Source organism: Sturnira hondurensis, unplaced genomic scaffold (genome assembly GCF_014824575.4).
Source record: "Sturnira hondurensis isolate 20B ecotype Veracruz unplaced genomic scaffold, ASM1482457v3 Scaffold0011576, whole genome shotgun sequence".
Lineage (NCBI taxonomy): Eukaryota > Metazoa > Chordata > Mammalia > Chiroptera > Phyllostomidae > Sturnira > Sturnira hondurensis.
Genome location: NW_028084207.1, coordinates 913380 through 929270, shown reverse-complemented (window position 1 = coordinate 929270; position 15891 = coordinate 913380). Strand labels below are relative to the sequence as shown.

The window sequence follows — 15891 nt, the reverse complement described above, 5'->3', positions numbered from 1 at the left end:
ACATTACTTTTTCTCTGTGTCCTTATGTTTAAATAGTCATTATAGTTTAAAAATAATTGTCATTGGATCTTTCTACAAGAGTCTTATGAAGCTGAAAGGGCAGAGATTATTACCACCATACTGCAGATCAGGAAACAGCTTCAGAATGATAAAATGTCTTCCTTAAAGTTATAAAGTTAAGAAAGGGAAAATAGTACTAGAACCCATGTCTATCTAATTATTATCAATCAGTTACAGTTGCATACTCAAGGTTGCCATTATTAGGACTCCTGCACTTCAATATTTGGGGGAATAGGAAGTGGAGAGATGCAGCTGGACAATTGCCTGGATCCAGAAATACTGGATCAATATGAGTGCATGTAGCACCTCAGCCCCTCCTCTAGAAGGAGGAGCAAATTGGTGCTGTCCAGAGAATTTTGGTGCCGTGACAAGAGTTAGTAAACCAGTCTCTTTTTATGCTTCTCCAAATATTTTGGATAATTTTTATTACTCACGATAACAATAGACCAACTTCAAAAAAATTAATGTATCTCAAATAAAACTAAAAATACATAGGGAATTTCTACTAAGAGGCTTTAATTAGAGAGGGCAGATAGTCTATTAAGACAATTGTAGAAAATATAAACCCTCCATAAGAGAAAAAAGTAATGGTTTTGGAAGTTTTTCTATATAATATATATGAATATATATATATATATATTATATATATATATATATATTATATATATATATATATATATACACACCTGGTGATACTTATATTCCAAGAAATTTTTGATGTCATAAACATCTAGTCACATCTCAGCAAGCTGAAACTGAAATATTTGGCAAAGTCAACTATCCAAACACAGCCGACAACCAGGAAAGAAGTAAAGAAGTAAAATAGTTCTGCATAGCCAAAATAGATGTCATAAAGTCCATAAAGTAAAACCCATACACTTTGTTCCATAGGAGATGTTCTTTTTCCATGCACACCCTTTGTAAATAAAATAAAATAAGCAGAATTTTACTCATTTTTGTTAAATTTAAACTCTGTTATAACTAGTTTGATTAGTGTACTTTCAAAGCTATAAAATATTAGAAAGTGTTAATTAAAATTATAAGGACTTTATTAGAGAGTCCTACTGACAATGGCAACAAGTATGAATAGCCTAAAACTGGTGGAAAAATAAACCCTTAAAATTTGAATATATAAGAACTAAAAATTCACAGGGCAAATTTAGTGTAGGTACAAGCAATTCTACAAATTTCAATAGCTTGGAGAGAAGCAAATGTGTATGACACAATAATTGATGTTTATAATGATCCTCAGTCATCCTGAAAAGATTACACTAAATATTAGAGTTGAAGCTCTTCTTAAATAATAACAACAATGTTAATACTAATAATAACAAAAACAATTATTTATAACATTCTTTGGAGTTTAGAAAGCACATCCTAAAAAGTTTGCCTCATATTAAGGCCATCTAGTCCAGCTCCCTCATGAACAAGTACTAAAAATAAAAACCAAAAAGAACTAACTTGCTCAAAGTCGCATAGCTTATCAGTGGAAGACCCAAAATTAAGATTCTGGTCCTGTGAATCTGGATGAATAGTTCTTTCATACACCATGTCCTCTTGTTTAAAACAAACTGTTTATGTGGGTAGGAAATAATATATTTTAGAAACACTTCCAGATGAAATGGTGTTTTCAATATTTAGGTACTTAAAGAGATAATCATTTCTATAGGACACAACTGTCTAAAATATAGATCCCTATATAACTTCAGAGAACTTGAGTTTTTCTGTTTTCTTTAATCCCCCTGTGGTAAACATTGCCTGTTGTTGTTTTGATAGGCAATCATTATTACAAAAAAAATTCACACAAATAAAATATTTTGTGAATTTCCAATCATATAAAGAAAATATTCTCAGAAATGCATCATTAGGCAGTTTTGTCATTGTGAGACCACAGAGTACACTGACACAAACCTAGATGGTAGAACCTACCACACACCTAAACTATATGGTATAGCCTTTCACTACTAGGTTACAAGCCTATATAACATATTACAACACAACAAAGAACAACACATGATTAAATCAAGTACAAGAGAAAATAATGCAATCAAGACACATGGTAAACATGAGATGTATCTGCTTGCTGCCAGCTAATACAGCATACGGTTTTATAGTAAACACTTTTTCATAAGTAGAAAGAGTAGACTGTAAAACAATAATAAAAATAGTATAGAGAATACATAAATCAGTAATACAGTCATTTATCATCATTATCAAACATTTTGTGCTGTATATAATTATATGTACTATACTTTTATATGACTAGAAGCACATAGGTTCATTTACACCAGCATTACCACAAACATATGAGTAATGCATTGCACTATGACATAATAATGGCTACAATGTTACTGGGCAATAAGAATTTTTCAACCCCATTATAATTTTATGGGAACACCATTATATCTGGTCTATCACTGACTGAAAGGAAACATTGTTATTCAGTGTAATTTTACAAAACTAACCACTGCCTTTTAAAATACTATTTTAATAAAAACTGTTATATGAAATTTTGTTTGCAATTTCCAATGGGAGTGATTTGTGTTACAAAATGATTTAACCAAAGTAATTTTAACATAATTTTTTAAATTTTTCATTTATAGTAGGATTTAATTCACCAATGTTCTCCTATATATCTTTATCTGTGAGAAATGAGGTTCATCTGGAAACTATATGCATGTGTGTAACTCTTCGTTGTTTAAATCTATCAAGCAAAATTTTGGATGAGATTGTATGGAGGTGAATTAATCTAGGCAGACCATGTCACAATTAATTTCAATGAACAAATAAAAAATATTTTCTGAATGAGTACCAATATGTGAAATCATGCATCACAACACACGTACTCTGAAGAGACACCCTACCAAAGAGCTTTCATTGCAAATCCTGAAACTAAACTTTGTGGAATAAGAACACAATTTTATTTTGTGCTTAAGGTATATGTGTTGTGTGTAAATCTGTTGATATTTTTGAGATATTTTGGATGAATCTGAATTGTTTGTTTCTCCAAGGGGAGAAAGTAAAAGTGTCATAGACATTTAAAATTACAAGAATAAGAGTTCTCATAACTCCTATTAATTTAATAAACCTTTCCTCTTTTGTCTACATTGTTCAAGTAGTGTGTTATTTTCTAAATAAAGCTAGGATCCTATCACTCTCATGCACGTTTTAAACATTTCAAAAATTCACCTATATCTAATGGTTTTCAATTTTTATAAAAGAAGGTGAAAAGACTGGACCCATTACTGAGGAACAGAGGTATGATTCATTCCATTGCTCCTCAGTTTTTTGTATTTTCCTATGTTCTCCATAGAACAATATGTTTGCATTGGGACATAAAATACAGGCATGGATAGCTCTTTCAGAAGACTAATTTTGAAAATGAAAGAAAAGGGGGCATATTTTGCTAAAGCTGTCAACAGCACCATTTTTTAAGAATCATGTTGAAGGTGACATAGCTATATTGATAGAGCATACAGATCATTCCCACTAATTATTTGATTATGTTGTCTTGGAATCATCCAAAAATTCAAGAGGGATAGTCTGAAGATCCTCATTTCTGTGATGGATTTCTAAAACACTGTCCTTGCATCTCACACATGACTGAAAAACCAGACCACCATGTTCTGAAAATCTGTCACGAAATTCTGAGGTCATAAAATAATATACAACTGGATCAAGACAACAATTCAGATTTGCAAGACACAGGGAAATGATGTGGAAACATAGAGTACTCTTGATAAAGGAGCAGTTTGAAAACACATTTTGCTTCACCATCATAAAAAGTGGGAAGTTGAGGTGGTAAGGTGTAAAACACACAATGAATACCACTGCACACATCAGAACCATCCACAAAGCCTTTTTTCTCTCTTTGGTATTCTGAGGAGGAACTTGGATTTCCTGTAAAGATTTTCTCATTTTCCATGTGCAATAAGTAATCATTATAACAGGTAACACAAACCCTCCAAGTTCAGCTATAGCTACCATGGCAATGGAGGAAGCCATGCTAATGGGTTGAAGCCTTAAATCTGCAAAGCAGAACTCAGTGTTGTTGGCTAAACCAGTACTTCTTAGAATTGGAAGTGGCAAACAGGCAGTGCCCACGATGACCCAGATAGCAGCACTGATGCCCACATCATACCTACGTTTCCAGTCTCTGGCCCTGAAGGGCTTGAGAAGAAAGAAGCACCTCTGAAGGCTGATGCAGGTCAGGAAGCAAATGCTGGCATACATGTTGAGATACTTCAGGTAGAAGCACAGCAGGCAAAGGGGTGTCTGGAAAGGCCAATGGCGGTTGATATAGTAGTAAATCCGGAGGGGTAAAGACAGCACATGAGCAAGGTCAGCCACAGAGAGGTTGATCATGAAAATGATGGCTTTATTTTTCTTGCTGATGAAGCGCCACAGAACCCACAAGGCTACGGTATTGGCCAGAAGACCAGGGATGAAAATGGTAATGTAGGTGGTTGCATAGAGGGTGTACTGAAATGGCATTTGGAGATCAGTGCACTTTGCTCTTGTAGTGTTTGTGCTGTTACTTCCCATCTTGAGGATTTATTTATGTTCCTTTATTAAGAGAAGCACTATCAGAGTGACAATATCTGCACAAAACAGAGTAAAGATAGCGTCAAGGGCATGTCAATCCATAGTTGGATATACAAGTATATTTGCTTCCCACTAAAGAAGTATGCAAGTATGAACTTTCATAAATTCAGATGGCCTTTTCTATGTAAACTAAAAATATTATAGCAATCTACAAATGGCTAACAATAGTTTGAGAAATATTTTCAGGAATCAAAAAAATCCACTGTTTTGGCTATAACCTCAGTCAGGATTTTCCTTTTGTAGTAAAGAGAATAAACTTGTAGAGATAATCAACAAACAAGACCTCAGTAAAACATAGCCCCCTCAAAAAACTGTGGTACATTTACACAATGGAATACTGTGCAGCAGAGAGAAAGAAGAATCTCCTACCCTTCACAACAGCATGGATGGACCTGGAGAGTATTACACTAAGTGAAATAAGCCAGGCAGTGAGAGACAAATACCATATGATCTCACCTTTAACAAACAAGCAAGCAAAGTATAGGCAAAGACATTGAAATTGAGAACAGACTGACAGTGATCAGAGGGGAGGGGTGACGGGAATAATGGGGTATAGAAAGGGAAGGGTCATCAAGGAACGTGTACGAAGGACCCACAGGCAAAACCAAAGGGGGTGGGAGATGAGGGTCAGTGGGGGTGGGGTAGAGTAGTGGGCGGGGGTGGAGACAACTGTACTTAAACAACAATAAAAAAAGAGAGACTAAACAAACAAAAAACATAGCCCCAAAACATACATTCTAACATTTTTGTGCAATTCCACATTTTAGCTTCTCAGTTGTCTCCATCTTTATTGTAAATTTGAAATCAAGCTGATTTCCCTATCATCAACTCTGGGCAAGAGAAAATTTAATCAATTTTTCACTTCAATCTTATCAGGGATTAGGTGATTTCTAGGGTTAAGTATATAAACATTTGGAAATGAAACAGGATAAGAGCCTGGGAAATGGCTGGGAGGTCACCAGGTTTAGGATAGCGGCTTGGAAAACATGGTGAAACTCAGATTACCTTTGCCTCTTTCAGAATTTAGCTGAGAGCATAATTAGTTCTGCTCATAAATCATGGCAGATTCTAGAGGCTTCTGTAACTTTAATGATCTGTGTTTATTTACAGAATTATAGTAGCTTCAGACATTCACATGTATTGAGACTATCCTTGCAACTATTTCAAAGAAAACTGTCGGAGTATGGGAAGTACTACAAGGTATCTTCTGGTAGATGAAACAAAAGGAGCTATTTCTACTTCAGCTTTCAGGAAAAGTTCAGTGAAAAATTTTTAATGTAGATAGTTACATTTTAAAAATATTTTAAAGTATACTTGGCACACATTATTATACCACTTTCAAGTGTACAACATAGTGATTAGACATTCATACACCTTGATAAGTCTACTCCTCATACCATAGATAATTATTACAATATTATTGACTATATTCCCTATGTTGTAATTTACAGCCCCATGACTATTTTGTAACTACCAATTTGTATTTCTTAATCTTTTTATTTTTTCACCCAGCAACCACCTATCCTGCTGCCATCTGTCAATCATCAGTCTATTCCATGTATCTATGAGTCTGTTTATATTTTGTGCATTAGATTTCACATAGTGAAATCACATGGTATTTGTCTTTCTCTGTCTGACTTACTTCACTTAGCATAATAGCATTTAGATCCATCCATATTGTTGCAAATAGAAAGATTTCATTCTTTTTATGGCTGAGTACTTTCCATTGTGTATATGTGTATCTGTGTATATATATCAGATTTTCTTTAACCACTCATCAAGCTTGATGAATGGTTAAAGGCTGTTTTCATATCTTGGCTGTTGTCAATGATGTTTTCATATCTTGGCTGTTTTCATATCTTGGCTATTGTCAGTGATTCTAAGATGAACATCGAGGTGCATATAACTTTTTCTATTATTGTTTTCATTTCTTTGAATAAATACATAGAAATAGATTTGCTATTTTTAACACTTCAATATTTTTAGGAACCTTCATACTTTTTCTATTAATGGCTGGCCCAACTCACAATCTGACCAGCAGTGCACAAAGGTTCCCTTTTCTCCACATTTTTAAGAACCTCCATACTTTTTCTAATAGTGGCTACCCCCAACTTAAAACGCACAAGGGTTCCCTTTTCTCCACATACTCACCAATGTTTTGTTTTTTGTTGACTTCTTGATAAGTAGCCATTCTGACAGGTGTGAGGTGATATCTCACTGTAGTTTTGATTTACATTTTTGTTACGATTAGTGATACTGAGCATCTTTTCATGTCTGTTGACCATCTGCACGTCTTCTTTGTAGAAATGTCTATTTTTAATCATTATAGTTGTTATAAAGTTCTTTCCTCTAATGAATCAAAATCTGTCATTTCAACCTAGCTCTGCCTATCAAAGCCAAATAAAGTCCTGTTATACAGGACTTTTAACAAGAAACACTGTAAATATCTAAAGACAGCAGTCCTGTCCTCTCTCAAATCTTGTTTTTATTCAGGTAAGACATTCATTTGTAAAATGGTATGGTCCTTGCTCTTGTTTTTGTTTTTTTGGATCAGAACATTATTGCTTTTGGCAAAAATCCTCTATACTACTCTTTTCTTTTAACCTTGAAAATGGCAGTTTAACTACCCAAAAGTTTGATATTTTTAGGAAATATAACTTATGTGTCTAGTTATAGAAAACATAAAGAATAAATGAGCTTTTAATGGTTCCTTGTACTTTTTATTGCTTGCAAAGACAGTTCATTTGCTTCATATTTTATGTAATTAAAGAGAAAATGAGACAGACTCAACCTTAACAATTGAAAGCAACATAGGGTCTAAGAAGGTGCCGCCTTAACCCTAAGCACAAGCAATTTTAAAAGTTTTAAAATTAAGTTAACCCACACACTATAATGCCAAACAGACTGCTTGATCCTTTTGCACTGACTAGATGGGATTTTCAAATAGACTATATTTACTAACTGACATCTCATTGCAGTGAAGCAATCAGCTCATTTAATTAAACAGCTTTTAATTTATTTTAACTGAGTTGGCCATTTTGCTGAATTGGCCAGTTTGTCTAGCAAATTACAAATATCTCTTTTGTGGTTTGTTTATCCACTGAACTAACTAAAATAATCAATCTCATGTTCAGCATAGTCAATCTAAAAAAAAAACTATGTAAGCTTGAACCTGAATTAATTTTGAAATAAAGTTTAGAGAATAGTTGATGTATATGAAGTCATTCCTGATTATCTTTAGATTGGTTGTAATAACAGCTAATAATTAGTGGGTACCTACTTTGCGCAAGGTGTTATACTAAGTACTTTATACACACTCTGGCTGTCAATCATAAACAGCAATACCATGCAACAATAAAATATTACCACCATTTTACAGATGGGGAAACTAAAGCTCCAAGAAAGGCAAAGCTCACTTTCTCCAAGAAGCCTTCCCTGACTGCTAATTTCATGGAGTCTATTCTGTTGCCCAAAATAGCCTGCAATCTCATACATATCAAAAACTCATTATTACTTCTTCCTTTCCTTCACAGTGTCTTAAACATAGCTGATATCCACCAAGTGTTTGTTGAGTGAATGACTGGATGCATGATGAATGGATAAATCAGGGGGGAAAAGTCCCATTGAGAGGAAGTGAACGAGTGTCTGGGGAATTAGAATTTAGCTGTGATGTTTGATTTGACCACCAGGTGTCAGAAGTATACCGACATTCAAATATCTTGATAGTTAACACATTGTTTTAAAATTCAATTAAGGGAGCAACCATACAAAAGGAGAGAAGTATCAACAATCTCCTGTATAATGAGTGGAGAATAATTCTTTAAAGGCTATTTTAAAGAGTTTGAATATTGTTTAAGCCTCCATACTTTCTCATATAGTTCTCTGAGGTTGTTTTCTAAAATTATTACATATTCTTAGAATATTAGAGCTGTAAAAGTTCATCAGGATCTGATCTTGCAACTTTATACAGATGAGAAAACAAAGGCCAAAAAGCAGGGAAATTAAATTTTCCAAATTCACATAGAAAATTACTGGCAAAACCACAGAGCAATTTTTATTTTTCCAAGAAACTGTAATATGAAAACCATATTTTTGCAATTATATAATAATAATACAAACTTTCAGAAATAAACCTATGCCAGATTTTGAATATTAACCTTGACAGTGAACTGTTACAATAAGAAGGATTAGTTCTTTCCAAATATTCCAGGAAAATACAGTGTTTTTAAAAACAGAATGAGTATGCCTAGTCCCTAAAGATAAGATTGTGCAAAATCTGCTTAAAAGTTTTAGATTAGGTTGTTTCTAAACCTTCATTATTTTTTCACACAAGAAATGGAGTTAGTTTCACATTAGAAAATAGAGATAAGTAAAAACAAACCAAATATGTATCGCCAATATTTCCATTGCTAACATTTTGATGTATAATGCTCTACTTTCTTTTTAAGCTAATAGATCTATAAATAAAAGCATGTGTAGATATTTTAACTAAACTTGACTTATATTCACATATATTTTATAATCAGTTTGTATTGTATCATAATTATGAATACAGTATCTTGTCAATAAATAAGTCTCTAAATAATCATTTTAGTGTATCCTTAGAATTCTACCAGAATTGTATATCATAATTTCTTTTTCTAGTGCACATTGAGCTTCATAGTCATTTTTTCACTCTTAGAAACAATGCCTCGAAAAACATTCTTCTATGCACATTTGAAGAACTAATTTCCATTCAATGAGCTCTTGAAAGTGAAATTTCTCAGCTTTTGATGTATAATGTCTTCAGGAAGGCATCCTATGTGAAATTCCAAAGCTGATACTCTTACCCATAACATCACAATGTCAGATCTATTGGTTTTCCAAATATGACAAGTTCTTTTTAGCTAGAGGAAGAAGTATTCTGACTCATTCCTTAAGGTCTACCTCAAAGCAACTTCCTCTACGTAGTCACAAATAAATCCAAACAAAATTTATTATTCCCACCTTAATACAATGGTTCTCCAACTTGAGCATGCTCTAGAAACATTTGGAGGGCTATCCCTCCTAGAGTTTCTGATTTTGTAGGTCAAGGTTAAGGCCCAAGAAATCATACTTCTAAGAGTCCCATGTGATCCAGGGACCATATGTTGAAAACCACTTCCCTAAAGCACTGTTTAGACCAGCAAGGATTGTGTGTTATCTGAGAAACCATGTATTATATCCTAACAAATACTGTGAATCATTTAATTAATGCTATAGACTGAATGTTTGAATTTTTATGCTCACCTCAAATGCATGTGTTGAAACATAATCTCCATTGTGATGGTATTTTCAGTTAGGGTCTTTGGGAGGTGATTAGGTCATCAAGGGATTAGTGCCTTTCTAAAAATGAGACCACATAAAGCTCCCTTGCTCCTTCCACCAGTGAACAGAGCACTGTCTATGAGTCAGGGAGAGGATTTTTACCAGACACTAGATCTTATGGAATCTTTGTCTTAGACTTAGCCTCCAGAACTGTGAGAAATAAATTTCATTAAAACAACTCAGTCTACAGTATTTTTGTTATAGCAGCCCAAATAAACTAAGACAACTAACATATTCTTTCCAACTTGAAAGAGGAAACTCACACAAAAAGTTTGTAACCTAATTTTTGTAACTGTGCAGTACAATCTGGTCTATTTACCTTCATTCCATTATTTCTCCTGTGTTGACCATATGGAACAAAAAATAAAGATAAAAATATTCCATTGTCTTTAGATTTTAGGAAAAAATAAGGATTTCTTTTTTTTAAATCTGCAGTTCTTGTAATGCTTTAATAAAAACTTGAGCTTTTAATAGTTTTCTCTACCACAATTGACCTTTGAGAAAAACCTAATAAACTTACCTGAAACATTTATATTCAACTGATTCAATAAGGGAGGTATAAGAGGAATAAATCATAATAAAAATACAGTAAAATAACTCATAATGCAAAAATTATAAATAAAATATAAATAAATATTGTTATTAATTTTCAGAATAACCACTGATTTATGAATTATATAAACCATGTTTCTAAAATATGTTTTATAGAAAAGTAAACTGTCATCTCAGAATTCCAATGCTCTCCTTTGTTGTGAAAAACAAAGATACTTATTTTTTTTTAATATAATTTTTATTGAATTCTTGTTCAAGTACAGGTTTCTGTCTTATATTCCCAACCCTGCCCGCCCCCCACCCCATGCTCCCCGTCTCCCTCCCCTCTCCACCCCCCACCCTCAGTTATTGTCCATGTGTCTTTTATACTTGTTCATGTGAGTCCATTCCCTTTTCCCCTATGATTCTCACCCCTCTCCCCTCTGGGCCCTGACCGCTGGTTCCATAATTGGGTGTCATTGGTCGTATTTTGCTTGCTTGTTTGGTTTGTTTAGATTCCTGTTAACGGTGAGATCATATGATATTTGTCTTTGCTGCAGAAAGGAAGAAGGAACTACTACCCTTTGCAACATCGTGGATGGAACTGGAAAGCATTATGCTGAGCGAAATAAGCCAGGCGGTGAAAGACAAAGATACTTAATTTTAATCCAAGCAAAAAAAACATTTGCTTTAAGATTTTTCATCAGCTTTTTAAAAATTGAATTTATTAGAGTGACACTAGTTCAAAAAACCATACGGGTTTCAAGTGTATAACTCAATAAAACATCATCTGCACACTGCATGGTGTACCCATGAGCCCAAGCAAAGTTTCATTCTGTCCCCACTTACTCCCCCTTTGCCTACCTCCTTTTATCCCCCATACCCTTTTCCCTCTGGCTATCTCCATGCTGTTGTCTGTGTGTATGTGTTACATATATGAGATCATATGGTATTGTCTCTTTCTGACTTGCTTATTTTGCTTAACATAATATTCTGGGGGTCCATCCATACCATTGGAAAAGGTAAGAGTTCCTTCCTTTTTACAGCCATGTAGAATTCCATTGTGTAAACATTTTTTTATCCACTCATGCACTGGTGGACACTAGGGCTGCTTCCAAATCTTGGATATTGTAAATAATGCTGCTGTGAACATAGAGGTGCATATGTTTTTTTCTGATTAGTGCTTCAGGATTTATACAATATATTGCCATAAGTGGGATTGCTAAATATATTTGCAAATGATACATCTGATAAAGGTTTAATTTACAAAATACATAAACAACTTACACAACTCAACACCAGAAAGACAAACTATCCAATTAAAAGATGGGCAGTCTGAAAAGGTACTTCTCCAAACAGAACATTCAGATGGCCAATAGACATGAAAAAATGCTGAACATCACTAGCCATCAGAGAGATGAAAATAAAAACATAATGAGATGTCACCTCACACCTGTCAGATTGGCTACTATCAAAAAATCAACAAACAACAAATGCTAGTAAGATGTGGAAAAAGATGACCATTTTTATTTTTTGAGGAAATTTAATAATGTTTTCCACAGTGGATGCACCAATCTGCATTCCCACCAACAGTGCAGAAGCAAAATAAGCCAGTCAGAGAGAGACAATACCATATGATCTCACTCATATGTGGAATCTAATGAACACAATAACCTTATAAACAAAATAAAACCAGAGGCATGAATCCAGGCTCCCACTACATCCCAGGAACAGCCAGCTCCCATAATCCATGGAGCATCCTATGACCCAGGTTCTCAATAAGTCCCCCCAAAACCCATTCAAGTACTGGACTGATCCCTACACTCAGATACTGGGGCCACGCCATTGGTCCCTAGCATTAATTGACTCCATTGTATCCAGGATCCAGGATTATCTGCATAGACGCTGGGCTAAAGCCTATCACTACAGACTGGAGAGCCAGGCCCTTTCCCCAGACCCAGTCACAAGACTTGTTCCCATGTATCAATACAACAAGCCTAACTACTTGCAGATCCAATAACAAGAATTGCATGCTCGAAAACACCAGTAGCTGTGCCACCCATGGACACCATCAGACAGCCCACTATCATCTCTGGATGTGCCAGTTGGTAAAAAATTTTGTGTGCCAAAGCCAATCTATAAAGAATGAACAAGGTGCCTACATCCTCAAAGATTATGAATAATCAATGAAATATGACTGCACAAAAAGAAACTAATACATCAATGACTTCCCCTAAGGAAATGGAAATCTATGAAGTGCCTACTTGTAAAAAAGAATTCAGAATAATCCTCCTAGAGAAATTTAGTGAACTACAAAACAACACAGAGAAAACACTAAATGAAACTTTTAAAAATACTTTGACCCATAGAAATTTTTAAAAAATTAAAAAATGAAACAGCAATGCAAGATTTGAAGAATTTACCAAACTGAATAATTCAATAAGGAGCTTCAACATCAAGCATGACCAATCAGAATAAAGAATTAGTAAATTATACATAAGAATCAACAGTTGAAATCATCCTGAGAAGGAAGCAAAAAATAAATAAATTAAAAGAGTAAAAAATGCCTATGTGACTTATGGGATATCATTAAAAGAAACAACCTTTGCATAAATTGTCATCACAGAAGGGGAAGAAGGAGAATTGTTTTTCTGCTCTTTTGCAGAAGGCTTATGTAAAGAAATGATGGCTGAGAATTTCACATATGTGAGAAGAGATTTGAAAATTGAGTTCAAGAAGCTAATAGGTCACCCTAGAATTTGAACCCAGAAGATCTCTTCCAAGAAATATTATACTAATGCAGTATAAATCAAGCACAAATAAAAATTCTAAAACAACATAAAAACAAAATTATCTTATATAACAAAACCCTTTTAAGAAAGAAACCATGCTGGAAAATAAAACTGCCAATTAAGAAAACATTGCCTGGCAAAATTGTCTTAGAGAAATTAAGAAGAGTTAAGACTTTCCAAAACAAGCAAAACCTGAGAGAGTTCATCACCACTAGAACTCTCTTACAGGAAATCCTGAAAGTAGTTCTTCAAGCTGAAATGAAACTATGATAACTAAGAACAAAACATGAAGTTATAATACATACTGGTAAAGGTAAGTAAACAGTCAAATTCAGAATATTCCAGTATTGTAGTATGAGATTGTGTTAATCACTTAACTACAGTATAAGTTTTAAAAACAAAAGTATTACAAATAAGTGTAAATACAATAATTTGTTAATTGATACATGATATAAAAGGTGGTAAATTATGATAACAAATAATAAATTTGTGATAAAGGAGTAAGAGAATATGGTTTTTTGTACACAATCTAAGTTTAGTTATTATCAGCCCAAAATAGACTGTAACATCTATAAGATGTTTTATGTAAGCCTCATGATAACCACAAAGCAAAAATGTACAGCAGATATACAAAAAGTAAAAAGAAAGAAATCAAAGCATACCACTATTGCAAATCACTACTTTATAAAGGACAACAAAAAAGGAAGAAAGAGACAAAATAACTAGACCACCACAACAATTAACATGTGATTTATAATTCCATAACTATCAATAATCACTATAAATATAAATGCATTAAATTATCTTACCAAAAAGCATAGGCTTGTTCAAGGGATTAAGAAACAATATGCTGCCTAAAAGAAATTCACCTCAGATGCAAGAACACACATAGGCCCAAAGTGAAAAAAGAGGAAAAGATTGTATGCAAATCGAAAACAAGAAAAAGCAGGGGTAGCTATACCTGTATAAGACAAAACAGACTTTAAGGCCCTGGCTGGTGTAGCTCAGTGGATTGAGCGCAGGCAGGCCTGAGAACCAGAGGATCGCGGTTCGATTCCCAGCCAGGGCACATGCCTCGGTTGCAGGCCGGTTCCCTGCAGGCCAACTCCCAGCAGGGGACACACGAAAGGCAACCATGCATTGATGTTTCTCTCCCTCTCCTTCCCCTCTAAAGATAAATAAATAAATAAAATATTTTTTAAAAAGACAAAACAGACTTTAAGTAAAAAGTACATATAAAGAGACAAAGAGGGTCATTATTCAAGATTTAACAATTGTAAATACACAAGCACCATATGTTGAAGAGACTACCTTTCAGTTAATGGGTATCCTTGGTCTCTTCTCAAACATTAGGTTACTGTGACTTCCAGCCAAGATGGAGGCATAGGTAGACATGCTTCACCTCCTCCCATAACAACAAGAAGGATAACAACCAATCTAAAAAGAAAAAATAATCAGAACTTACAGAAAATTTAACTGTATGGAAATCCAACAACCAAGAATTTAAAGAAAACACATTCATCCAGACTGGTAAGGGAGGTGGAGATAGGCAGCCAGGGCAGAGAGAATTCAGTGTGTCATGGCAAGGCAGTGGTGACAGTGGCTGGTGAGAAAGACAGCCCCACATTCACGTGAGGCAGATAAAAAAAGGAGGGACAACAACGGAGTAATTGATCCTAGCCCCAGGCCAGACCACACAGCCTAAGGTTGTGGCACCAGCAAATAAAGCCTCATAACTTCAGGCTGTAAAGACCAGCGGGGGTTGGGGTAGCAGAAGAAATTGCCAGTCTCTCGGGAGACTCTCTCAGGAGAATCTTTAAAGGCCCACAGGGTCCTAGAACATACACAAAACATTCACTTGGGGAATGAGTACCAGAGCAGCTAGAAGGGCACCAGTCACTTAAAGGAAGTGGGGGAAGTGACTGGAAATGAGGTGAGAGCCAAGCAAGTGGCATTGTTCCCTCTCTGACGTATCCCCCACAAACAGTGCCATAAAGCAGCAAAGCAGGTTGCCCTACCCTGGCAAATAACTAAGGCTCTGTCCCTTATAATGTAACAAGTGCACCGACACAGGGAGTCAAAGCAGTTCTACACAATATGCAGACAAACAAGGAGACTACCAAATTGAGGAGACAAAGAAATATGGCCTAAATGAAAGTACAGAACAAAACCCCAGAAAAAAAGCTAAGTGACATGGAGACAGCCAACCTGTCAGATGCAGAGTTCAAAACACTGGTAATCAGGATGATCAGAGAAATGACTGAGTACAGCCACAAAATAAAGGAAGAAGTGAAGGCTACACAAAGTGAAATAAAGAAAAATACATAGGGAACCATCAATGAACAGAAGGAAGCCAGGGTTCAAATCAATGATTTAGAACAAAAAGAAGAAATAAACATTCCCCTGGAACAGAAAGAAGAAGCTTAGGAATCTCTGGGACAACTTTAAGCACTCCAATATCTAAATCATATGGGTGTCAGAGGGAGAAGAGGAAGAGCAAAAAATTGAAAATCTATTTGAAAAAAATAATGAAAGAAAACTTTCTTAATTTGGTGAA

At 34.7% G+C, this 15891-nt stretch overlaps 1 protein-coding gene across 2 annotated transcripts in view; it reads right to left on the bottom strand.

The window, feature by feature from the left end:
• Nucleotides 1-711: 711 nt before the first annotated feature.
• The window catches only part of LOC118996754 (putative P2Y purinoceptor 10), a 32423-nt gene continuing 17243 nt past the window's right edge, over nt 712-15891 (bottom strand). Inside the window, exons 1-2 of one of the 2 annotated variants that reach the window (XM_037060311.1) lie at nt 6817-6844; nt 712-4661 (exon numbers count right to left, since the gene is read on the bottom strand). In XM_037060311.1, coding sequence (XP_036916206.1) covers nt 3562-4605 — 1044 coding nt within the window. In that variant the 5' untranslated portion in view covers nt 4606-4661; nt 6817-6844 and the 3' untranslated portion in view covers nt 712-3561. Of the gene's footprint in view, nt 4662-6816; nt 6845-15891 lie in introns of those variants that run through there. The other variant, XM_037060310.1, reaches the window with a different exon arrangement.